This window comes from Daucus carota, chromosome 8, assembly GCF_001625215.2.
Source record: "Daucus carota subsp. sativus chromosome 8, DH1 v3.0, whole genome shotgun sequence".
NCBI lineage: Eukaryota > Viridiplantae > Streptophyta > Magnoliopsida > Apiales > Apiaceae > Daucus > Daucus carota.
In genome coordinates, this window is record NC_030388.2 from 1,436,765 (window position 1) to 1,462,914 (window position 26,150).

Below are 26,150 nucleotides of genomic sequence, written 5' to 3' on the forward strand. Positions count from 1 at the left end.
TTTATAATAAAAAAATTGAGAAAATGCCAAAAATAACACTTTTTCAGGAGTCAAGTGCCCAAAATGACCATATGCAGAAAGGTGTCTATTTACCCACTCAAATAAACATCTCACATATGCGTATGTACTTATTAAAAAAATAAAAAACACAAAGAAAACGCATATATACAATGCGCATGTATTGTGCACAACGGTGGCGTGAATGTGCTGAGTCAACAATATATACGCATGCAGAGAATGCGTATTCTTTGTTTCTTTTATTTTACTACACATTCATATGGTGAATGCGTGTTTGAGTGGTCATCTGGGACAGTTTCCTGCGCATGGTCATTTTGGACAGTGTTTTGTGAAAAGTGGTTATAAAAGTCACTCGCCCAAAAAAATATAAATCGATTTTTGATTTATAAACTGAAATATGAGAAATTGAAAATTCGAATTTCTTTCCATAAAATATTTATTGTTTCAAATTTGAATTTACAAAATATTCAGTTTCTTACGTTGGGAACAGAGGATGCGCTAGAAGACATATAATTTGGCATGACTTTTTCATATAATTTCCTAAATTAGTTAAAAAAAATTATTCTGAATAAAAATTTAATATTTAAATTTTTATATAAAAATATCAAAAATTCATTATAAAACTAATCTTATATACATCTTAAAATACGTGTCAAATAATGCGAAAAAAATATAGAAAATGAAAGGGATAGATAAACTATCATATTCATATCCAGTAAGGCAGTAAGTTATAAATATTAATAAATTGATCCAAATTAATAAAGAAAATTATTTTTTTACAGGGCAACTCGGCCGGGTATACCGGTGTAAATATCATGCATTTCTAGTCATTGTCCAGATGTCATCTCCAGCAGACCAACTCACAGGTATACAGTTGGTCAATAATTAAAAGAATGGCTGGGTGACACGTGGTGCTCTAATATTGGGTCTATATGTAATTAAAAAATTAGTTGTTGCCACAGATCTTAGAGGCAAAATTTATTTTTGTTGCTGGTATACGTAACATCTTCAGTTTTGAAGCTTAATGCATGGCAGTGGCGTGTTAATTCCGTGTTTTTGGTTTCAATATAAAAGTTGATATGATATATATTATTCCATTTATTTCGATTATGGTCCTCCTTTTCTTATTGGTTGATAATCAAGTCATTAAAGTGGGCCGAATTCAAAACGAACTTAAATCGGTCATATTTATTAGATTCTTGAATATTAACGCAACTAAGTATAAGGTTATGATTTCTAATATTTACGATATTATGTTTGGTTTCCATCAAATTTATTTACTATTTATTTTTTTGTTATATAATTATTTTCTTAATTTATTTTCTTTATTTCAATTAAGAATATAATTATATAATAAAAAATAAATAATAAACAAACTTGATAAAATCTAAATATATCATCATAAATATTCAAAACGGTCTCAAATTGGTGACTCGCTAGATTATTAACTCTTTTCTTATTTATTAGTTTCACAGCCCGCGCCACTGTATGGTATACAAGTTTTCTATATCATACAGTGGCGGAAGTAGAGGGGGCTAGGGGATACGAGACCACCCCCCCCCCCCCACAGTGAACTTTAAAAAATGGTGTATTTTTTTTGCATCTCTGCTGAATTATTGATGTCAATAAAAAAATTTAACCCCCACTAAATTATAAATATCATAGAGAAGGATTTGCTTTCCAAATTTCAAGATATGATATTTCAACTGATTCTTGGATAGACTGTTATTCTCAATTTTTTTTACAATTGTTGTGATTCTGTATGAAGAAATTGTTAATTGGAGGTTTCGGATTTCTCAATAATTAGAGTTTGAACTTTAAACAATTGGGTGGTACATAATTTTACGATCTGCGGTTTAATGAACATAAATGGGGTATCGCTTTTTGATGAACATAATTTGATGATAGGGTTTGTGATGGTTAAGCGCAGCACATTGGTTCATTAAACGGATGATGTATTGTTGTTTAAAATTTTAAATTTGTTCTTGTGAATTGTGATGGTCACTTGTTTTCAAAAAAATTTGCACATAATTACATTACTTCTTTGATATATTAAAATCTGCAATTATCCTCTTCTATCAGCTTGTATAATCTTAAGAAATGGTCCTGCACTCTAGATAAAAAACATCAATCTGAAATGTCCTGAAACACGATTCCACTATTTTCAAGTAAATGATTTTTAATTATGAAAATCATAGACAGACTTTTTAATGTTTAGGAAAAAATCACTAAAAAGGATCAAGATATTGAACCGCAAACCGGATTCGCGGGTCATCATATCCGATTCATAAGAACTAGCGGTTTATGTACCTGATCACGTACCTCGTACCCGAACGATCAGTAAACCATGCAACAGAGCGCTGAGGCCCCCCTTAAATTTAACTCCTGATTCCGTCATTGATAACATATAATCAATATATTATGATATAATAAAAAATAAAAATTGATCGGTGGATAAAAAATGAAACGAATGAAATAATAATCATATCGAACAATACACCTCTTCTTTAGGCAGACATTTTCATAGACCCGTGCAACATATAGCACAGTCGCGCGCGAGGACCTCTCAATCCAAAATTGATAAAAAAAAAATATATAATATAAATATTTAACTACATTTATTGTTTTTCTACTACACTCATTTTATATATCCCGTTTTTTTTGCTTTTTTCTCTCAAATTACAATTTTTCTTAACTTACTTATCACGCTTCTCATATGTATACTACTGAATGGGACGGAGGGATTATATATAAACAGCTTAATACAAGTCACTACGACTAGCGGCGGACCCACAGCCTTGGCTATGGGTTCCCGGACACCCACTCAACTTCCCGTCGAAGTGTATAATAAGGTAAATTTCAATTAAAAATTAATTTAAATTTTAGTAGGAACCCACTAAAATATTTACCAAACTCATAATTTACCTTTAAAATCTAGAAATCTTATTAACTATTGGGCGACTAGTGTTCGAAATAATTTAAAATCTCGTATTTATTAAAACATTTGTATAAATATATACTTTTTAATCCGGTGTTCTTTAAATTAACATTTAATATTAATATCAAAAATTTATATATTAATATTTAATTAAATATTTATTATTTATATTAATAAAATAAAATAAGGAACCCATTGAGAAAAACTTCTAGGTCCGCCACTAACTACGACTATCAGGGATAAATGAGTAATTAAAAAACATGTTAATAGGCTAAGGCATCATTGTGCTTAACTCAAAATTGGCAATTGAGTTGTTGAACTCAAAAAATTTTCACTCGATTTATTGAACTAATATAAACTTGCAATTAGCTAACTGAACTAATATAAACTCACAATCGGATAACTGAACTGATCCTCAACTTATAATTAGGTAATCAAAGTCAAAAAGTTATAAAATTATAACATATTTTCATTTATATATATATATATATATATATATATATATATATTATTTACTCAATTAAAATTAGTTTATTTAATTTTAATATAAAAATTAACAATTGAAATTAATTTTATATTTATCAAAATCATAAATAAATATAACCGTGTTACAATTATATTATAGCATTCAAGATAAAATTGTTAGATTTTGAGAGATCGAGAGATGATGGAGATTGAGAGTACCGCATATATGAAAGTTTATTATTATTCCAATGGACCTAGTTACAAGTTTCTTATAAATTTAGTAATATAAATTCAAGTTGGGATTGAGTTGAGTTCTATAAGCTGTAATTTCAGTTTTTATTCTGCTTTTTATATTAATGATCGTTACCTAAATGCAAATTTTATTTTCTTGAATTATGTGTGTGTTCGGGTTTTCAGACTTATGGCTTTTTTTGTTAAGAAGCCGGCTCTCACTTTTCTTGACCCATTTATGTACAAAGTCAAAAGCAATCATAAAAAACTGAGAATGCTAACCGAAATGATCTGGACTTTTACTTCCCAAACAGTTTGATTACTTATAAGTTTTAATTTATTTCTCATCTTATTTTAGGAAAGAAGCATTTTTTTTTTTTATGTTTATCTGAATGACCTCTGTGTAAATGCAAGTTTTTTGAGTTGAGTAATTTAATTGCAAGTTTTGGATCAGTTCGATTATGTGCTAACCGATTAACCCAATTAAAAACTCAACTAATTTCTTTTAAGATGAATAATTAATTTAAAAAATAATAAATAATTTATTTCTTTTTATAAAGAATAGGTAATTTTTTTAGAATAACAAGTAATACGAGTCAAAGGATTATCAATATGTAAGTGTTCTCACATTTGACACACAGATGATCATTTGACTCCTACCATCATTGTCAAGATAATTGGTGTTCGGAGCGGGCAAAATTTAAAAGTTTTCACTTCGAGAAATTTAGATTCCCGAATTAATTCCACTCTTTTCACTGTCACACCTACTCTCCAGTTAGTTAGTCGATCAACTTAATTACGAAAAGGATTGAGATTTCAGTCCGTAAGGCTAAGGCTAAGGCTAAGGCATAGCTCACGGGTCCACTGGAGTCGACTGAAATAATACATCGAAATTCAGATTCAAAACTCAAATTGTATTTGATGTTTTAATTATTGTGTCGAAGATTTTTGGCGTGTATATCAAATCTAGTCTACACCAATTATACACGCGTGTGTAACTATAAAATTAAATAAATACAATAATAATTTAATACTAAAATCTAAAGCAATGGCTTACAATCCCAGTAACACTTGTTCAAATGTCAACCAGTTGATAAATTTAAACAAGCGAGATCGAATTTCTGTCACCGCCGACTTACAACTCATAAACAGTATTCTTTTTAGTCAACACGTTTTATGTGAATTTCTGATTCTTTTCTGCTTTTTCTGTTTCTGATTGGTTGATTTTTAAAAGACAATAGAAATGAGAGAAATGTACCACGTACGAAGTAAATTAATAGAAAAAATCCTCTAATTGCGTAAACAGAGCTGGCCAAGCTGCGGAGTAAACTTAGCATTGTGACCAAAGTTTACACCGATTTTCAAAATGTTGGCCACAGTTTCAAATTCATGAAAAGTGATCAAACTTTGGCTTCGTTTTTAAAAATATGGCTCCTGTGAAATGACATTTAACGGGAGCCATATTTTTAAAAAGGGGAGCACAATTTGGCCATCATTTTGAGAATTTAGAATTCATTTTTATCCTTCTGTCCGTTACTCCCGTTAGTGATATTTAACGGAGCCACATTTTAAAAAACGGAGCTAAAGTTTGACTATTTTTCTGAGAATTTGAAACTCTGACCAAAATTTTGAAAATTGATGTAAATTTTAGACACAACTTTGAAGTTTACTCCCAAGTTGCCTTTTACAAGCAAAATCAGATTAAAATTAAGTAACAAACCCAATTACTCAGCTTATAATCGAAACAATTAAAAGTAAGCAACTAATCCATTTACTCAGCTTATAATTGAAACATACTCTCTATTACACAAGTTTAGTCTTTTATTAATGAGCAAGCCAGGTTGTTATTAAGTAACATACTAGTTACTGCATAATCTCACTCATTAGTCATTAGGATCATTAGGCTTTTCCTAACTTCACCTGGTGGTTAATTTGTCACTAAAGCTACAAAAGTTGATATTAATATAAAGATCAAATTAATTTTTCTTGAGGTTATTTATATAGAAAATGTAAGGCTTCCCAAATAGTATTGTTTTCAAAATTCTAGTTAACGATATTTGGTTGATTCCACTTACAATAACTATAATGACTTTGTTTACACATAAATTTGATTGTTTATTTATCGCGTCGTTTTAAAAAATATTTGTGATATTATTTGAGATACGTAGCGTTAATTCTTTCGTGTTTTGGCTAAAATCTCAAATTCTAACATTCCGGCGTAATCAGGATTGCTATCATTCCGGAGTGGAGTAAGTATATAGTAAAATATCTTTGGAAATAATTTTTGATGGTATATTAAGGAGAATTCTAATTCAAGGCAACATGAGGAGGAATTACAATTGATTTCCAATAATTTTTTATTTTAGTCTATTAAAAGAATATACGTGAATTGTGAGAATTGCATAAAAGCTGTAATTGAGCCAACTCAGTCTAACAACCAGTCAACCACAACTAAAAACTAATCAATAAGTTTCTATAAATAATAAATCACCATGTATAAAAATAATAAACAAGTCAAATAAAATCGACATCGAAAAATTTGTCTCCGGATTGTATATATATACTAACTTAAATTCCAATTTTCCATCTAATCCGATGAACCAGTGAAGCACCAGTTGTCTTTCAACTTTGTTGTCGTTTAATAGAATAAAATAATAGTAGTTGCATTAAAAGTCGAATCACTTCCCTATTTAACGTCTTTTACAATGCGTAAAATACACGATTATTTATTTATTTGGCCGACAATAATACAAAGTTGTGAAAAAAAATTCTCAATATATATAAAATTTTAAATATAAAAAACGAATGCTTGATGGGTTATATTATTTAAAATAATGTTAGAATAATATTTATCAAATTGCGACATGAGCGGGAATCTATCATATCAAGCTCAATAATATCAAAACAACATTTACGATATTACTAATAAATTTATTGTATTCGATTGTCGTCGTAAAAGGACACATAAGAGTCCCCATCCACGGGCCAATGATATCTTCCGTCTCTCACCGACACTATGCAAATCATGAATCTCAAGTATGCGGGGCGGATTTACAAACGAAATCTTAGGAGAACATTAAGCAAATTTTTGAAAAATATTTATATATTTTTTAATTTTACCGCGTATTTATATAATTTTGTAAAATTTAGAATGATGAAAAAATATAAAAAAGTTTTGAGAGACGTGTTTTCGTACCTCTTCCTAGATCCGTCTCTGCAAGTATGAAACCGATACATACATGTATAAAACATCGACTGTTTAAGACAAAGCCAGGTAAGGTAATCCTCTTGTAATCTGTCTTATCAACTAATTCGTATTTTACGTTGTTGATCAGTTCGTTGATTACAATATATTTCTGCGTTTATGTCCTTTCTCATAAGGAGAATAAACCGCTCGAAGTTTAAACTGTCAACGTTTAGTAGCGAAACTATTCGCAGACATTGTTTATTCAAAAAAAATAAATTTATCGAAAAAACAAAGAATTTAGTATATTTAATTAAATATGTGTGTCCCGTGTCACTGACACGTGTATTTACCTGAATATTCTTTTTTTGTTTAGAATTCGGCCGACAATAACGTTAGCAATAAATAAAAGTTAAATCGGGAAATATTGAGGGTGTAATATTTGAGATGCTTTGTAGGGATGTAGACTTAATTTTGCACAATTGGCAGCTAATCTTGTTTAATTAAAGTTCTGCTTTGTCTAATTATGATCAACTCTTTATGTAAACTCCACTAATTAAAGATTTGAAACATTGTTTCCATGGCGGATTTATTATCCACTCTATTTTACACAATATTTCGAAAAAATTTCTGCATTGGTTTGAAAAATCGAAAATATTTTTAATCTAATTTTCTTTAATTTCTTACATGTATACAAAAAAATTAAATAAATACAACCGTTATAAGAAAAAACGGTTATTTTGAAATTTTAGGTGATTAAATTGAATTTGACTTTGTGAAGTAGGTAAATCTTAAATTCTTAGCTTGGCGTATGTGTTTCATGATCTAATGCTAACAGAACAAACGCATATTGGTTTCAATCATAATTTAAAATTGACGAGAATTCACCTAGTCCTCCAACACCAAATCTCCATTAAGATAATACTACAAAGGTTAATGCACCACTTAACCAGTTTATACACAAACTCAACCACTTCATAATCTCACATTTATTGCAACTCTATTACTTACCAAATCAATACTCAATTAAATCATCAAGTCATCCATGTAAATCAAATACTAAATGATAATGAGAGATAATTGCAATTTATTTAGTACTTTTCATTACTTTTGAAATTCCTAAGAAAGAGTAACTTTTGTAAAAGTTCAAGAAATTGTATGGTAATCAAACATTTTATAATTAAGATATTTGAATATCAAAACCGAATACAATTAGGTACAGCTGTCATCGCTTGTCATCAGCATATCTGAACGGAAAAATGATTCGAATACTATTTGTTCGTATTCCACCCGTCTGTCACGTATAATTCAATAATATTATTTTATATGAAATATTATTTGATAACATTGATGATGTATAAATGATAAATCCAAAATATAAAAATAATAAATAAAATATTGTGGGTATAGGATGAAGAAAAATAAAATTTCCGTACAATCCAAAACAAAGAAGATATACATATTTCTTATACATATAGGCCCCCTGAATTTCTTTCTGCGTACAATTCTTCTCCTTCTGCACTTCTATCTGTATTATTCAATTTCGTATCTCTACAAAACCTATACATACACCTCATCTGTATCTATCTTTTCTACAAAGACAAGAACTCTATATATACATAATCAACAGAAGAAGCCAGGGAGCTTGTGCGCCAAACAACAAAATAATATTTTTTTATTGTTCATAATCGTATTTTGATCGGAATAATAATAAATCAAGGGTTGAGATTATGCCATCAGGTGGCGCCGCCGGTAACTCCAGCCCACGTGCCGGAGCCACCGCTCACCGCCGCCGCGAGAAGCCGACCTCCGAGCCCTCCCCCGGAAACCTCGCCAGCACGTACGAGGATGACGTCAGCGGGAATTTCATAGCCCGGCATTTCGGGCACCCGAGATTCGCCGGCGGGAGCGTGCCGGTGCCGGAGAAAGTGATGCTTTTGGTAGAGGATGTAATGCTAGGGTTTGGGAAGCTGGGGAGTACACTGAAATCGAGGAAGAACATGGGCCGGAGGATCTTGGGCTTTTTGATCATCATGGTTGTGTTGTCCATGTTTATGAAATTCTCGTACCTGGTCGGAAATCATTATAATTTGGAGATGATTAATGGTAAGCACAGGAGGTTAAATGGGTTGTTTATTCTTAATACTTGGTCTAAACCTCAACATCAGAGTTTACTTATGTTGGCTGCTGAAAGAGATGAAGAGGAGCTTAATTCTATGCCTAAACGTGTCTTGGAGAAATACCCTGTAAGTATTCTTCTAAGGGTTTGTCTAGTGTGTGCCCATGGGCACATGTTAAGCTCAAAAATCCATGAATTTGGAGGGTTTTGATTGGTGTGATTGTTGTAACTGCAGGGGGGTCCACCATTATTAGGGAGGGTAAGCCAATCAAAACTCTCCAAATTTATAGGTTTTAGTGCTTAGCATGTGCCCATGGGCACACACAAGAAAAACCGTTCTTCTAATTCTTGATTAAAGTTTGCAGCTTTTTCGTTTTTTTAAGTTGTTTTTTTCTTGATTAAGTGATTTTTTATTAAAGTTTGTAGCTTAATGTCTTTTTGGTTGTTCAAGTTTGTTTTTATTTTTCTTTTACTGTCTGGTTTTTTTGCTTTGATTAAAGCTTTGTGGGAGTTTTGGTTGTTTAATTATTTTTTATTCTTGATTGGTCAATTTAGATTGAAGTTTGTAGATTTTGATTACTTCAGTTCATGATTAGGGAATTTAAGATTTTTGTTGTTAGATTTAGTGATAGTGATATTTAAAGTTTATTCCTATTCTAAATTTAAATTTCATAGCTTTGTGGGTATTCATCTTGTTCTGATTCATGTTTGGTGAATTTTTAATGAAGTTTGTAGCTTTTCAGTTTTCGTATTCACTATTAAGGAAATTGAGGGTTTTTTTGTTGTTGGTTTCAGTGATTGTGATATATCAAATTGTTGTGGGGTTTTGAAGGTGCAATGATTTTGACCCTTTTCTGGTCAAGGAGTGACCTAAGTTACTATTATGCATGATAGTAGTAATAAAAAAGTTGTAAAGTTAATTTAATATTTAGTTTTTGATGGCTGTTTTATCTTTTAAAGTTGCATATTTTTAGTTATTTTAATTATGAATCTTGAAACTTGGTTCAAGTTTGTAGCTTTTCAGTTAATTTTAATTCGTAGTTAGTGAATTTTGGCTTTTCTATTATTGATTTACAGTGATAGTGATTTATAGAATTGTGGTGGGGTTTTAAAGGGGCAGTGGTTGGGATGTTTCTGGTCAAGGAGTGACCTAATATCCTCTGTTGTATGATGGATGATAGCAATAGTAATAATTGGTTGATTAGAGTTTTCCTTTTTTACCTTCCAAGGTGAAACTTAGATACTTGTCAATTCTCTTTCTTGAATTAGTTTGCGTTTCCTACCCTCAATGTTTATAAATATTCTAGGAAGCAAGAACTCTTGCTTATTTTCACAACTTTTCAAAATTTCAACAATGTTTTCGTTTCCTGCCCTCAATGTTTACACGCATTCTCGGAAAAAATAACACTTGCATATTATCACAACTTTTCAAAATTTCTACAATGTTTGTTTCAAGTGGAAAACAAGATGTTAATGTCAGTCGTTGCCATTATTTGAACGTTAGGACATATTTTTTATTTTTGGTGATTACATGTGGATATGGATGACTAGCAAATTAGTTGAGTACAGGGTCTGCCTGCGCTGGTGTCAATTCCCAGAAATCAGATTATCTTTTTTATAACCGTTTTGATGCTAAAAAGTTTTGGTTTGAATTATTATCATAAGTTGGGAATTCTATAATTTTTTCTCTCATTTGCACAGGTTCCAGAAATATGGAAGAAGCCATCCAGTGAGGACTATTATCAGTGCATTGGTCGACCAGAACCCCGAATAAGTACAGTCAGCGGCTAGCCTTAACATTTTGAATTGTTTCTCCTCTGGATAATTGTCAATTGATGTTTGCTAAATGATTTTTTCTTGAATTTTTTTTAACAGGATCATCTACAAATGGTTATCTTCTAATTCATGCGAATGGTGGACTGAATCAAATGAGAACAGGAGTATGTTTTTTAGAGTTTACTACAAATTAAGAGTATTTATAAGATTTGATTGCTCTATTTCCGTAATAACAATTTCTGACCTTTGGTGTTTCTGTTTGGATTTAATTGAAGATATGTGATATGGTTGCTATTGCAAAGTTGATGAATACAACTCTTGTTCTCCCTTCTCTTGATCACGAGTCCTTTTGGTCAGACCCTAGGTAAGTTAATATTCCGCCTAATATATCTGCTGTAGTAATTTATTTATTAGACACTTTTAGCTCATCTAAATATTTTTTTTAAAATGCTTTGTCAGTGAATTTAAAGATATATTCGATTGGAATCACTTTGTTGAAGTTCTCAAAGACGATATTGACCTAGTTGAGTCGTTGCCACCACAATATGCAGCATTGACACCTTTCCAAAAAGCTCCTGTATCCTGGTCCAAGGTTAGGGTTCCATCCCTATAAATACTCTGTCCTGTTTGCATGTTAAGATCAGTGTTAGGACTGAAATCTATACTATTGTGCAGGCAACTTATTACAGAGGGGAGATGGCTTCATTGTTGAAAGAGCATAAAGTGATTCAGTTTACCCATACTGACGGGCGACTTGCCAACAATGGCCTTCCAGGCTCTTTACAGCGGCTTAGATGTCGTGCCAATTATGAGGCTACTCGTTACACAGAAGAAATTGAGAATCTTGGAAAGAAATTCGTTGATAGACTTAGAAATGAAGGCGAGCCTTATATTGCCCTTCATCTGAGGTAATCATCCAACATAGGACTAATAACTAACCGCATTATATTAACTGGGATATGTATGTTCATCAAGTCTAACATTATATAATGTCGCAAGTCAGCAAAGATCAATATTTCTATTGCTGCGGTATTATCTCATTCTTCCATCATATGCTATGTCCGAATGCAAGACGTCACTGACAAATTAATGGTCTATAAAGAAACAGAAGAATCTGTAAGATATATGCTTGTCAGATATGGCAACTGATAGTTGATTGATCGCCTTTGCAGATATGAAAAGGACATGCTTGCCTTCACAGGTTGCAGTCACAATCATACAGCAGCCGAGGCAGAGGAACTTCGAATCATGAGGTATAATGTTGTGCACTGGAAAGAGAAAGAGATAGACAGCACCATTAAAAGACTAGAAGGGGGATGCCCTATGTCCCCAAGAGAAGCTGCTTTGTTTCTCAAGGCTATGGGTTATCCAGCCTCCACAACCGTATACATAGTTGCAGGTGAAATTTATGGCAACGGCAGCATGGATGCTTTCAAATCAGAATTTCCGAATGTTTTCACACACAACACTCTAGCCACAAAGGAAGAACTGGAGCCCTTTAGGCAGTATCAGAATCGCCTAGCAGCTTTGGATTACATTGTTGCCCTTGAAAGTGATGTCTTTGTTTACACATATGATGGAAATATGGCAAAAGCAGTGCAAGGGCACAGGAGGTTTGAAGGATTCCGAAAGACGATTAACCCCGACAGGTCTGTTGTGTCTCCTGTTTGTAATATTTTGGAAATACTGTGTTGTATATCTCATATATTGACGATTTCTTTGTTTTTCCCTTCCGTATTGCAGATTAAACTTTGTTAAACTGATAGATGAATTGGATGCTGCTATGTTAAGTTGGGAAGAATTTTCTTCAGAGGTGAAAAGCTTACATGCCGACAGGCTTGGATCACCATACCTTAGAAAGGTCGGTGAAACACCAAAAGAAGAGGAAAATTTCTATGCAAACCCCTTACCTGGTTGTGTTTGTAGTAGATCTCAGGCGAAACTTAGTAGGAAACGGCTAGAGCAGAGACGTAGGAAAAGGGCTGGTTCAAGAAGATAGGGTTTTGCATTTTATTGGGGATGCATGGCTTTTAGAGTAGTTGTAATAGCCATAGCCCCGAAGCGGCATGTAAAGTTACCTCTACTTTCAGCTCATTTCAGAGCTCCTAGCAGACACCAGAGAACGCAGAGAGGCAACCAAGTTATCTGATGTTACAAACAGATCAGATTTCATAGTTATGTACAGAAGGAATCAGAGGATACATGCATGATACCGAACAGAAGATATCGTTGAATTATCTATAGGATCGCATAACAGAGTGATAGATTTTATGGTTCAGAGAACATTATCAGCAATGGTAAATGGTAATAGCATATACCGTTATTTCGTTTTTTCATTAGTCTTTGGTTTATAATTTTCTAAATGCTGTGCGCATATGTATCACATGCCTTCTTTGTCCCTCCGTCACACCTAATTTTATCATTTTTTTTCAGGAAAAAATAATTTAAAAATAAGTGATAAAATTATACCGAGTGCAAAAAACGTATAAAAATGAGTGGAACGGAGGGAAAAAGCATGTGATATGTCATATATGCGCGCACATATCATATATGAGCGCGCACACTCTTAATAAAAATCAAATTTTTATTCAGAGAAAAAAGTGTCAAAAACAAGTTATAGAACTATATGTTAGGGGAAAAGTGTGTGTCATATTCTCGTTCCCCAATATAGATAATTTAGGGGTTTGGAGGGAGCAGCAGAGTGCGAATAAAGTCGTCCTTCCATGTTTGAATAGTACCTTTTTGGCCATATTTTAGATATATTAGGTGAATTTGATTGATTAGTTTGCTAGAAAGAATGTCGGAATATAATGAATATGTTTGGTTTATTGGTTTGTTCGAAAGAATCTTTCCACGGAGCTGTGTGTATCTCCTTCCGACTTGATGAATAGATGTGGTTCGGGACATATTTTAAATTTCTTATAAAATATGATTTCATAATTTGTTGTATAAAAAAAATTCGTGAATAAAAATATAATGTTTAGGGGGTGTATTTATCTAGGATTAATAAATTGTTTTTAGCTAATAAATTTTAATGGGTTGTATCTGATTTTGAATTTGTGCGAATTTCTGATAAAATATCGCAGAGTTGATATAGATTCTTTTGTACTTAAGTACGATACTTCAAAATATCATGAATTTTGATGAAATTTCAAAAGCTTAGTATACACCAAATCCAGAATCTACTATTTTATAAAGTTTAAAATAAATCACAAGTATTTGAATACCATTAATTTTTAATTAATTTATAACAATTTCAATTAAATACCATCAAAATTTTAAGTATAATCTAACATCTTAATTGAATCCCACCGAATTCAGATTCTGTAATAATTTTGAAAAAAAGAGTTAACACGCTTACCCAAGTAACTCAGTCATATAAAAATCATGTCATGTGACAATCTCTCATGATGAATATCTCTTTCGGAAATGAGATGTTTGTGAAAAACTATAAATTTGAGTCAATTTTGATTGGATAAAAACTTGCATTGTTGTCGATAATTTTGAAAAATGCTGCAATTTTTTTCCTTTTTTTGATGTCAACAATTATTATGCGTCTAATCAAAACATAAATAAATAAATATCAGATAATTTGATTATAATGTTATAATATAAATCTGCGAGCCAAGATCGATAAATACTACTCCCTCCGTCCCAATTTATGTGAACTGGTTTGATTTTCACGGAGATTAAGAAAAAGATAATAAATATAGTTGAAAAGTGAGTAAAGTGGTGGGACTGTCAATATTTAATAATAGATTTGAGATGAGGAAAGTAGTGGGTGTAATAGTTTTTATTTAATAAAAAGAGGATATAAAATATAAAGGCAGTGGGTATAATAGTAAAAAGTAGTGTTCAAAAATAGTAAGTAGGTTCATTCTTTTTAGACGTCCCGAAAAAGAAATGAGGTCACCTGAAATGGAACGGAGGGAGTATACGACTGGATCAATGCCCCGCTAATCAAACGCTATTTTGTTCCAAGAACATGTAGCAACTCTTTCTCGCTGGGTACATGTTATGCTTTGTCTGATCCATCAGCAAAACAAAACTATAAACCCAAGTCTACCTTGTTTCAAACCCAAGCCCACCTTGTTCCATGTTGGAAAAAGGTTATCTTTTCCCTGCATCCGGCCCAGTCCAAGAGCTATAAACCCAAGCCCACCTTAATCCAAACCTAAAAATATTAGGGTTCCTCTATAAATCCCCCATGCCTACACTCCCAGTTTCTCACACTCATTCTTAGCTGTATAGCCGCTATCTATTCATTCTTTTTCTCCCTTCAGTCTCTTCTTCTCTAGTTTTCATTATTCAGATTTTATATCGAAATAAAAAAATATAGAATAAATATATTTCTACATATTTTCATTATTATGTTTCTGCATGTTATGGTTGCACCTTGATTTTGCAATGTAGAATTACATGGAAAAGTTTTTCCTGAGCTGCATATCCATTTTTACGTTGTACTTATTTATTTTTGATTATACGATATTTAAATACTCGCACACATATGTAATGGACCGAAATTCTGTGAAGCGAACGAAAAAAGCCAATTTGCAGAGCAAGAACGTGTAATATAAATGACGTAAATACTTGCATTGAAGGTTGGCAATAACAAAGAAGCGATTCTCCGTGCCTGTCAGAGTCATTTCATTTTGATTAGGCCTCGAACAAGTCGCTACATTGTGCCACTCATCTTTTTGTTCCGTTTTGTTTAAATTAAATTAACTTTATTTATTTATACTAATTTTTAGTTTTAAATTTTGTTTTGTAAAACTGATTAAGAGGGGTTTCTGCTTGAGATATCTTTAAATAAAGGTTGTATTAAAGGGGATTAGTTTGACTATTTTTATATATTTGTTTACAAATTTTAACTGAATTGAATATGAAATTCTGCAAGTAACTGGTGCAGTAGACGAACTGACTCTTGAATCCGCAAAAATCCATAACACCAAATTTGTTTGGTCGTTAATTAGCATGTATATTTAAATTTTCCTGGTAAAGTTATTCAACCTTCGGGTTCGAAGCAAGAATTGTGAAATGCAAGGAAGGCTACAATTGAAACTAAATACTCCCTCTCTTTTTTAATACATGACGTTTGACTAAGTGCTTTGACCGGATAGTTAAAAGTATTATTTTTGAATTTTTCTTTTTCTGAATAAAAATATACAATCAAAATTTTAATTCACAAAAAAAATCAATCAAAAATAATGTTTTTTACTATCCGGTCAACCCACCTAAAGTTACGTGCTCAAGTCAAAAGTGTCATATATAAAAAAACAAAGGGAGTAATAACAGTGTATTGGGACGGTAAAAGACAAATATCTGATGATATATTATTTTACATGAACGAGAGAACAATCAAAGTATATTAAACTCTATTGATTAATAATATTAATTTAAACTCCTTGAAAATTTTGACAAAAAAAAAAACTCCTTGTATATGAAGGGTATCTCAAGCTCTGGCAAAGACTGGGATTCCTGAAGCTCGTTCCTGTAAACACGTGCTCAGCTTGTATATGAAACTAAGTTTGATTGACAAGGCAAAAAGTTTTATTGTCCAGGTAAGGAAAGATGGGGTAGATTTCGATGAGGAGCTTCTGAAGACAGTCATTAAGTTATATTGCCAGGAGAATATGTTGAAGGATGCAGAACAGTTGATTGATGACTTAAATACAATTGAATCCTTTTGGAACAATATATTTATATTTTATACAAACAATTTCCCTGGTTATGCATGGTGAATCTGTATCGCCTGATGCCTGATGGTGATGATTCTTTTGAGCCCTTGGATGCACATGGTACAATGGCTTTTGGGATGATGCTTAGGTTGTATATGGCAGATGGCTATGGCAGTGGAATAGAAGAAAAACTCAAACTTCTGCTTAACACTCCTAATGGCTTGACAATTGCTAGCCAACTCATCATCAATTTTGTTAAAGAAGGAGACGCATCAAAAGCGGAATGCCTTACTAGTGATGCATGGTTACTTGGAGCTTACATGGACTATGGACAAGTGGAAAAAGGCATCTCTCTCTATGAAAAGATTGCTGGTTTAGTTGAACCAGACAGGTTTATTATGAGTGCAGCTGTTCATTTGTACCAGTCAGTTGGCATGGAACCTAAATCTGAAGACATTCTAAAGTCTATGAAGAGTTTGGGAATTTCTTTCCTTGATAATCTTGTGGTTGGATCGAAAGCTCAGAGTGTCTAAGAGCAAATCCAATAGGTTACCTGTATGAGCTCCTAAACTCAAATTTAGGTAATGAACCAAAAAAAACCACTCCAACACTCTCCTAGTGAGCTCCTAAATGGCTAAATCACTAGCACATGCTCTAATATGCTAGCCATTACCTATTTTTAAGTAACCCCTAGCCATTACCTATATATTATTTATGAATAAAAAAATCATCTCTCTCCTTCTTTCTTTGTCTTTTCCCTCCCTTTCTCATTCTCTCTCCCAAATTTATTATTAAAATAATCTTAGGAGAACAAATATAGGGATTGCTATTGGAGTTGACACTAAAAGTAAATTACCTAAATCACTAAGACTCACTAGGATTCATTATTTTATATTATTAATAAGTAATGAGATAGGTAACCTATTAGACTTGCTCTAATCTGTCAAAATCAGTGCCACTGTCATCTACTATATAATACTGGTGAGGCAGTAATGATTACAACTCTATTGGCGGAACCAAAGATATTCGACAATCTTCATTAACTTTTGTAATGGAACTGGGCTAGCCATAGGCTCAAAATGATGACCTTTGGCTCTGAGTGATACATAAACATTATAATCTCGTCCGCATTGGTGAATTGCCGGATTGCAGAATCGTTGAACCTGTATAGATTGCTTGTTTCTAGGTGCTCTTCTGCTGCAGAGACTCCTCCCCACACCAGATTTTTTGCACCATTTAGAAGAGTCGGGACAGGATTAGTTGAGCCAGTTGTTCTTTTGAATGAGGAAAGTATTGTTTACTATTATTTCAGAACATAAGATTACTATATACCTCGAACAGCGACGCAAACAAAATTATATTTACAGGTTCGTAGATTAAAAAAAACAAAAACAAATTATCTTAAATATTGATTTAACTTAGGAAGCTAACATATTGGAGACTTGGAGTTGCTTGTTTTCTCATGTGGTTAAAGAACTCAGTACACTGCCAAAAACCTCAACTCTAAACAATGTTTACCAGCAAAAAAAGTAAAAAAAAATGTCATGCTATAGCTATATCATCTAGTACATCTGCAAAACTCAATCCTCTCAAATCCACAGGCTCAAGATCCGAACGGAACGGAAAAACATCATTAGGATGGGTGAGATGGTGATCCAGCTTGGCCACACTCAAGCTCGCGTCTTCGAAGTTATAAAATATATAATCCCGGCCTTTCATCAAAGCAACATCTCGACTATACAAACCAACTGCCTGAGGAACACAATACGGTTCTTTCTTCTCCACAGCTTCTGCATTAATCTCTTTAATCCTCTTCCAAACACGAGTTCGGCTATTCTCGAGCTCCCATATCTCGAATTCGCTTCCTAGTCCCTTGATTAGGCCCAGCTTGCCCTTGTACTTGACTAGTCTTATTGTGTGAAACTCGTTTTCTTTGACTCTTGCATCATGTGGCAGGGAGAAGATCGTGTGTGTCGTGGTTTTTACGTCGAAAGCCAGGATCCGGTTGTCGGAGAGGAGCCAGTGCACGCTTCCGCTCACGAAGATGGAGTCTCGGCTTATAAGAACTCGAAGTGGCAGCATGATTTTAGATTGTTCCCAGAGCCAGGTCTTGGAATCAAATATCTCGCATAGATAAGTGTGGTGATCGCTCCACAACCTACATATTACAATTTAACACAGTTATGATTGCGCTCAAGAGAGAATTCATCCCACTAAGATTATGCGGCAGCGGAACACTAAATTTTAAGTAGATTTTGAGGATCTGAATTTAAATACATGTTTTTTGTATTGTTGCGTATGTTCGAAAATAATTTCAAAATATAATACATAAACGGCATAATTAAGTTTTAGGAGCAACATGACCTTATATAACCCATGCGAGTTAACAATAAAATTAAAGATATAGGTTAATTCGAGTCCCCGATATGATGATTGATAACATATTAAGTAACCAATTTATGGACGAGAACAGATAGATAGAGTAACATATATACATACCTGGTTTCTAGTCCAGATAATCGAATGATCTTATAACGCAAAGGATTCGACTCAAGCACCACCATAGCCACCTTATCCGTCATATACCGCAATTTAGGATTCGGTAACATCTGAATCTGCTTAGTCATCAGCTTACACACATAAAATCTCTCATTACGCCAACCATTCTCTCTACTAATGCAGCACATAATCCCCTGATCCGTAGAAGCTAAAATCTGAGACTTGCGTGGCAAGAAATCAAGAGAAACTGTACTTATCACATCATCTAGAGACACAACAGAAGAGAAGTGATTATTCTTGTACAGGCTTTGGATTAGGTATCCATAAATTGCGCCTGTTTTCTTTTTGTGATACTGCATGAACATAGGCTCGTACATGATGTCTTTACAGACCTTACTAACCGTCTTCGATTTATCGACCAATTTCAGAGAACATTGGCTGAAGATTTCGAAGAGAAGATCGTTACAGCAAAGAAAAGATGAAGATGATTCCATGTCAAAGTGCAGGTTTTAATGCATGTATGATATATTTATACTATTAAATCACATGTTAAACCAAGTTCTAAACAAACTTAAATAGCTCTCAAAGTATTCAGCAAATTAATTTGTCCGTTGCCGAATAGAACTAATCAATGTCAGTGTTTCTGCAGAGCTGCTGAAAAAAATCTTTCAAATCATACAAGTCCGATGAGAACAGAGTCTCTCTTGCTACTCCCTCTGTCCCAGTCAATTGTATACGTTTCTTTTTCACTGCTCGACACGCTTTTTAAGGCTCTTATAAAACATAGTTCTACAACTTATTTTTAAGATTTTCTTTTTTTATATAAAAATATAAATGTTATATTTTTATACAAAAAAAAAAAAAACTTAAAAATAATTTACAGAACTATACTACATTGAAGCATTAAAGTTCGTGCCGCGCCCCCGTCCCCCAATGTATACTATTGACCGGGACGGAGGGAGTAAGCTCTCGCTGCAAACAAATCAGCTAAATTCGACGTAAACTAAATTTGACGGGATTGTGTTGTAATTTTTTTTAATTAAATTTCGAATAGAAAAAATAAAATTATAATTTAAAATTCACACTACTAGAATTAGTGTCTACGACATCGGTTGATCAGTCGACCGATAAGTTTCTAGAACAAATATAATTAAAAAATATAATTTTTATTTTCAAAAGTTATAAAATTTATAGTCTTGTTTTATTGAATTCTTTCGGATTATATATCTAAAAAATAATTTTCTTAAATTTTCAACAGAAAAATAAAACTATAATCTACAAATGAGGTTTCAGGTTGCAGGTAATATAATTTTTTTTTCTTTTTTAGGAATTGTAAAAGAAGTAAGATATTATTTATTTAATATAACAATTATAAAAAAATACAATTAAAAAATTATAATTCTTATTTTCAAAAATTATAAAATTATAGTCTTATTTTATTATTCATGATATTAAAGTTTTTTCATTCATGAAATCCAAAGGTATTAGTTTGAGATTGTTTGAAATCCGTTAAAATTTTTGAATATTCGATTGAGATTTTAAATTATATCAGAGATATTCGATTATAATTTTAAAGGGTCTTTCTAGTGTGTGCCCAAGGGCACACATTAAGCACTAAATTTGATGGGTTTAGTGGATTTTGATTGGTGGAGTTTGGTGTAAATGCAGGGGGGCCATCCATATTTATGATTACATGACCAATAAGAATGATTACATGACCAATAAGAATGCACCAAACTCATAAAATTTAGTGCTTAGTGTGTGCCCTTGGGCACACCATGGAAAAACCGAATTTTTAAATTTATGTTTTAAATTCTGATAATATTCGATTGAGATTGTTTTGAGGGGATCTTGTAGGATTTTTTTTAGTGTATTTCAGATGTTTTGAAATCCGTTGAATCCTAAACAATCTATCGACATTTCACGAAGAATCCGTCCAAAATTAAAATCAGACCGGCAAGCAGATTTGGGGATTTAGGGATTGAGAAGAAGTCAGCGCAGTGATTCACTCGGTAATAGCTGTCGATTCTTGTATTGTTTCTTTGCAAATATATATACATGTGTGTGCGATTGTATTGTTCTGTATCTCTGTCGATTTGCTACTTTGATTTGCTCTGTATCTCTGTGGATTTGCTCTATGTATATCCGGTTGTTCTTTTTGCTCTGTAGTTGTTTTTTATTTTGTGATTATAATTAAGTAATTTGTGATGCGCTCTGTATCACTGGTTGTATGCAACGATGATGATGAACATTATTTATAGCATTAGCAGGGGCAAAGGTTCATCAAGTAACACGTAAAACTGAAAGTGTGTAGTGTTTTAATGAAGGGATAACCGGAAAATCTTTCTTCTTTCACCTATTATATAAAAGTATTATCGACTCATCCGAGATCATTCTAGTGCCTTGTCCACTAATCCGAGACATAATATCACATTTGGCCTACGGTTAGGATTGAATACTCTATTGCATAAGTGCGTTGTAAATTCTATTATTATCTTCTGAAGCTTGCAGTAGAAACACCTTGTGTTTTAAATTTGGAAATGTAAATTGACTGTGCTAGAAATTGTAACAGAGGAAACTAAATTCATTGTACTTGGGACAACATATTCGGGCTTGATTATAGGAGTGTTTGAATCAGTTATGATACAAATTGTTGCAATTCAAACGATCCAGTGAGGCTTATTTATGCATTAGCGTTCCTGCGCGTTTAATGCTAGATTTACAGTCAACGGGAAACTGTCCACAGTACAAAATCTATAAGGATAATAATAGCGAAACAAGACAATGAAGACTTATAGGGATAAGAATCCATGTGTTGGTGAGGGATTGGCTACTTGGGTTAAGCAAAACCGTTCCCTCGAAGAAACTGATGTAGTTCTTTCGTATGTATAATTATATTTTGTTCCTCTGAAATGGTTATATAGGTGTTCTTAACCTTCTGAATAATTATTTGAAATCGAGTGGTTGAGAAGGTTAAATCTAAACAATATTATTAAGTTAGCATATTATATTGCAACGCTTTCAAAAAAAATTCATCTAACCTTCAGCCATCCATTCACAACCCCAACTGGTCGAGGAAAAGGGTGGGATTTGCTAACAGATCTTGCTTAAGAGGACTAATGCTACAAGAGGACTAGTGCTGGTTGTAAGTAGTGAAAAGTTTTGGAGATGTTTTACATTTACATTTGCATTTGTTCACGTTATATATTTAGCACTTTGTTAAAAAACCAAGTTTCACGACCTGTTATGCATAAGTTTCACCCCCCAACTTTAGGCCAGAGCTATATCTGTATAATGCTGGCTCTGTACACAATGATTGATGAAAGCCATATTTACTATCTCCTAGGAACATATGAGCCAATTAATACCATCATTCAGTATTAATTTACAAAAAACTTTGTGTTGTTGCTTCCAGACTTGTACTTTGTTTCTGTAGTTATCAATAGCTGATATAAGCTGATATATTAAACACAGAGATGATATAAAGACACTGGAGGTACAAACGTAGGAAGGAGATACGCATTCAAGACTTCTTCCTCAATAATAAACTGATTACAAGCAGATATATATAGAAAAGAAACAACGTGATAACAAAAAATATGAAACTACCTTCCTACTTTAACTCCACTACTTCCACCTATTCACTACTCTCCTAATAATACTGATCTAAAAATATACGACTAAGTCTGGCTCCTGAGAACCAGGCTGACATCTTCTTAATTAAAACAAACAAATATCTAAATTTAAATAATAACAATAAGTTTAAGATTAATTTCCAACAGTTTCAATAGTCATGATTGTTATTCTTAAATTTACCTTAGATATCACTTTAAATAAATCGATTAAAAATATCTTATATCTAGAATAAATGTTTTGTACTTTTAAATTAATAAGTAAATTCACGATACATTTAAGTTAAGTTTAGTATCTGAGTTTCTTTTTTTTATTTTCGAATACCCTTCATTTCTTCCTCCGCCACTGCTTGTAACTCAAAATAAAGTTGCTTAATTTAAATTGTATACAATGCAAACATGATTTAATTTTTTTGTCAGAAAAGCAAGAATGATTTTAGTACGAAATAATATAGCAGAAACATGATCCTTCAAAAAATGCGCTAATCAAATGTGGTTCATCATCATATATAACATACTAGGGTGTAGAATGTTGCTAAAAATATGACTTCAGACTACATTAAAGTTAAAAACTTCTTTTGTGATCTTCAAAATTAACTAGGAATTAAAGATTATTTACCTTGATTCACAATTTTTATATCAATGCTTTTCATCACATTTTAATTGTCTGATTAATTTTTCACTTTTCTCCTTTGCTGCTGCATGCTTTTTTTTATACGTTCCCTGAACCGCAAATTCTCTCACACTTTTCTAATCTTTTTTGTTTTTGCCATATTCTTCTTGTCGGCTTAAATCTACCACTTCCTAAGAATTTTTCTTTTTGCTACTATTATTGTGTACTACCTCACATTCTCCCTTTCACAAGGACTCCTTTATGTGCTAGTTAATACTTTTAAACTGATTTTAGCCCTTACTGCTGTCCTCTTAGATTACTTACCAGTATCACACAGATACCAGTAACCGTATTACTCTTATTGATAGTAAAATTGACATATTAGTAAGATTTTACAATGAGTGTTTTTCTGTTCTAGTAATGGTTATCATTTAATATCATTGTTTTAAGTCTAAAGGCATTCTACGTGCAGGGTCTTCTGCCAAACTATACTTCTTTAGGAGTGTCGCTCTGTCAGCATATGGATCCTGAAGCTTCTCGTACTGCTAGGGAGTCTCTTGACCTGGCATTCGGCATGTCTAACATTCTTGATACAGGTCTAGATCGTCACACACTATCTGTTCTCATTGCCCTCTGTGATCTGGGTATAAACCCTGAGGCACTGGCCACTGTTGTAAAGGAATTGCAAAAAGAACCTTCTTCCTTTGGTGGAAGAACTCCATCAGTTAATTAGACTACTAAATATATTGATTATCTTCAAAAATTTATCTGAGCAACTCTCAGTGAAAGCACTGGTAGTTCTATATCTCTTTCAAGTAAACATGTGAATATGTTTGATTGTTTGAGCTCAAGTATTTGCAACTTTTTTTGTGTGTATTTAGTTGCCAGTGGAACATGATTTGGTCCGGTAGAATGTAGTGTTGCAAGTGGCGTTTTGACTTAATACCAATGCCATCTTGCTATCTAATAGCTCAACATGCCTTTTTTCATTGTTCTATTCAATTCTATACGTTTTTTTCTACTGCTCGACACGCATTTTAATGCTTTTATACAATATGTTTCTGTAACTTATTTTTCAGATTTTTTTTTCCTGAATAAAAATTAAAGTATAGTTATTTTATAAAGTGTAGTTTTTTATAGGAAAAATAGATTTACTCGCAGAGTTGCTCCCTCTGCCAGTAAATCTTTGCTTTCGGCGATTGTGGTTTAGGGATTAAGTTAGCAGTTTTGTTTTGTGGTTTTATGTTGATTGTTGGCGATTGCTGTTTTGTGGTTTTGTAGTAATTGTAATTTTGTTTAGAGTTTAAATTTCTGGGATTGCAATTAACAGTGTGTTAGTGGTTTAGTTTCATGCTTAATTAGGCTTTAATTAGAACTTGGTGTTGGAAATTTGTTGTTAACTTTTTTGTTGGGATGTAGATATGGAAATGGGTCATGCCCAAATCTTTAAAAAAAATTGGTGTTCTTGATTATATATTTCTAAGTTGTCTTGAATCAATTGAGTTGTTGAATTTCCTCCTCACATTTTGAAAAGTTCTAATTCGCCTAAATTAAAATTAAGGTTTTGCTAAAAATAAATTCATGGTCCTCGTGGTTTAATTAATATTAAAATGAAAACGATGATCGTGCACTTGCTATTTTTTAAAATTAAATGTTTTTAGCACATCAAGTTTCAATGGACTCCTCTTAATATCATGTCACCATTTTTTTTTTATAAGCAGGAGTTGTATTAATAATCTCGGAAATCCTTACGGAAAGGATTTTGATGAACCCTAATCCACGAAAAGGCTTAAAGCCAACCTGAAACTTACACAGGCAAAGGCAAAATGTAAGAAACGCCGAGATAAGAGCGATGCAGCCTGATACCATGCAACATAAATGACATAAGTGAAACATGAAAATACTAAGGTGTTGTTTGACATTGACGTTGTAGCAGCCACAACAGTTTTTTACCGAAAAATAGATGAAAAATTATTTGATAAATTCAAAACAGCATTTCCGAACAGTAGTTTTTAGCTCAAAAAATGTTTTTAGAAAAAGTAGGTGTCTCTTACCTTTGGAAAAAGCTTCTTTTCACCTTTTGCAAGAAGATGTTATATATTTCACTATCAAACCTTACCAAAAACATTTATTTTTTTTTAAATTATAACTCAAAGTAAGCAGATATCAAAAACATTTAACAGTTATGTGATTTCTATGCCCGTATTTCTTTTACTAGCACTTTATCTTACATCACAACAATTTTTTACGACAATTCCAGGCAGACTGCAGGACCGTAGTACTACTTCTTTGCAACAGTGTGCATGGGAGCTACTAGACGTTGAAGTCCATAACAGTGATCACTTGTTCAACCGGCATGAGCTCTGAGAAAGCACTACCGAAGACAGGATGAATATTAACTATTTCATCTAGAAAGCCCTGAATCGCATGATGAAGGATATCTTTCACAAAGAGACCATACTTTTTCCATATCACATAAAATGACTTTTAAAAAAAATATAATTTAAGATTTTTAACGTTACTCTTTTACATATGATTTTAACTAGCTAAGAGCAAGTCTAAGAGATGCCCTATATCATGTCCTAAGTTATAATTTATGGCAATTGATGAAAAAACTTGATCCAACAATGTCCTAGTGATGCCTTATATCACTAGGACAAACTCCTCAAGCCCTATTTTTAGGGCACATCTCTCCTTGCCCTGTCTTTTTTTATTATAAATTCTCATGAACACTCTCTTTCTCTCTCTACTTTTATGTTATGCTTTAATGATGATGAAAGAGAGTTTTTAATAATAAAATATTATACATATTGTGAGAATAAGGCACATTGTTGGAGTTCAGTTTGGTAAAACATGTCCTAAATCACTAGGACATAATATTTTATATTATATTTAGGGTTTTCACTATGACACTCTTGGACTTGCTCTAACGTCTCATTGCTTCGAAATTTATCACTATGTGACGGGTAAACTACGTTTCGATGCGATTTTATCACA

At 32.6% G+C, this 26,150-nt stretch overlaps 3 protein-coding genes and 1 non-coding gene across 5 annotated transcripts; 3 read left to right on the top strand and 1 right to left on the bottom strand.

Moving 5' to 3' along the window:
• Window positions 1-8,325: 8,325 nt before the first annotated feature.
• On the top strand, window positions 8,326-13,067 carry LOC108200018 (O-fucosyltransferase 19). The gene is made up of 8 exons (XM_017368073.2): window positions 8,326-9,082; window positions 10,657-10,729; window positions 10,831-10,895; window positions 11,007-11,095; window positions 11,191-11,323; window positions 11,407-11,639; window positions 11,904-12,380; window positions 12,475-13,067. Exons 1-8 carry the CDS (start codon window positions 8,567-8,569, stop codon window positions 12,728-12,730), a joined length of 1,842 nt encoding a protein of 613 aa, XP_017223562.1. The 5' UTR covers window positions 8,326-8,566; the 3' UTR covers window positions 12,731-13,067.
• Window positions 13,068-15,287: 2,220 nt separating this feature from the next.
• Window positions 15,288-15,413, top strand: LOC135148596 (small nucleolar RNA snoR86). Its single transcript, XR_010286673.1, has one exon. It is a non-coding gene; the product is annotated as a small nucleolar RNA snoR86 (small nucleolar RNA).
• A 2,538-nt stretch (window positions 15,414-17,951) lies between these two features.
• Window positions 17,952-19,402, bottom strand: LOC108199227 (uncharacterized). Its single transcript, XM_017366959.2, has 2 exons — window positions 18,909-19,402; window positions 17,952-18,567 (listed from the first exon to the last, which is right to left on the bottom strand). Exons 1-2 carry the CDS (start codon window positions 19,400-19,402, stop codon window positions 17,952-17,954), a joined length of 1,110 nt encoding a protein of 369 aa, XP_017222448.1.
• A 1,331-nt stretch (window positions 19,403-20,733) lies between these two features.
• LOC108197798 (mitotic-spindle organizing protein 1B) lies at window positions 20,734-24,174 on the top strand. Of its 2 annotated transcripts, none has more exons than XM_017365504.2 (2): window positions 20,734-20,920; window positions 23,626-24,174. In XM_017365504.2, the coding sequence occupies exon 2, from the start codon at window positions 23,674-23,676 to the stop codon at window positions 23,884-23,886; it is 213 nt and encodes a 70-aa protein (XP_017220993.1). In that variant the 5' UTR covers window positions 20,734-20,920; window positions 23,626-23,673; the 3' UTR covers window positions 23,887-24,174. The 2 variants fall into 2 exon arrangements, with proteins under 2 accessions (XP_017220993.1, XP_063939937.1); XM_064083867.1 differs by lacking the exon at window positions 20,734-20,920 and adding an exon at window positions 20,932-22,053.
• Window positions 24,175-26,150: the final 1,976 nt, after the last annotated feature.

Excerpts from the sequence above, each read along its gene's own strand:
- LOC108200018 (XM_017368073.2), top strand. The coding sequence starts at position 8,567 with ATGCCATCAGGTGGCGCCGCCGGTAACTCCAGCCCACGTGCCGGAGCC. Across the intron at positions 10,896-11,006 it reads TGAATCAAATGAGAACAGGA|ATATGTGATATGGTTGCTAT; the intron begins GTATGTTTTTTA and ends ATTTAATTGAAG. Across the intron at positions 11,640-11,903 it reads TATATTGCCCTTCATCTGAG|ATATGAAAAGGACATGCTTG; the intron begins GTAATCATCCAA and ends TCGCCTTTGCAG.
- LOC108199227 (XM_017366959.2), bottom strand. The coding sequence starts at position 19,402 with ATGGAATCATCTTCATCTTTTCTTTGCTGTAACGATCTTCTCTTCGAA. Across the intron at positions 18,568-18,908 it reads TTATCTGGACTAGAAACCAG|GTTGTGGAGCGATCACCACA; the intron begins GTATGTATATAT and ends TGTAATATGTAG.
- LOC108197798 (XM_017365504.2), top strand. The coding sequence starts at position 23,674 with ATGGATCCTGAAGCTTCTCGTACTGCTAGGGAGTCTCTTGACCTGGCA.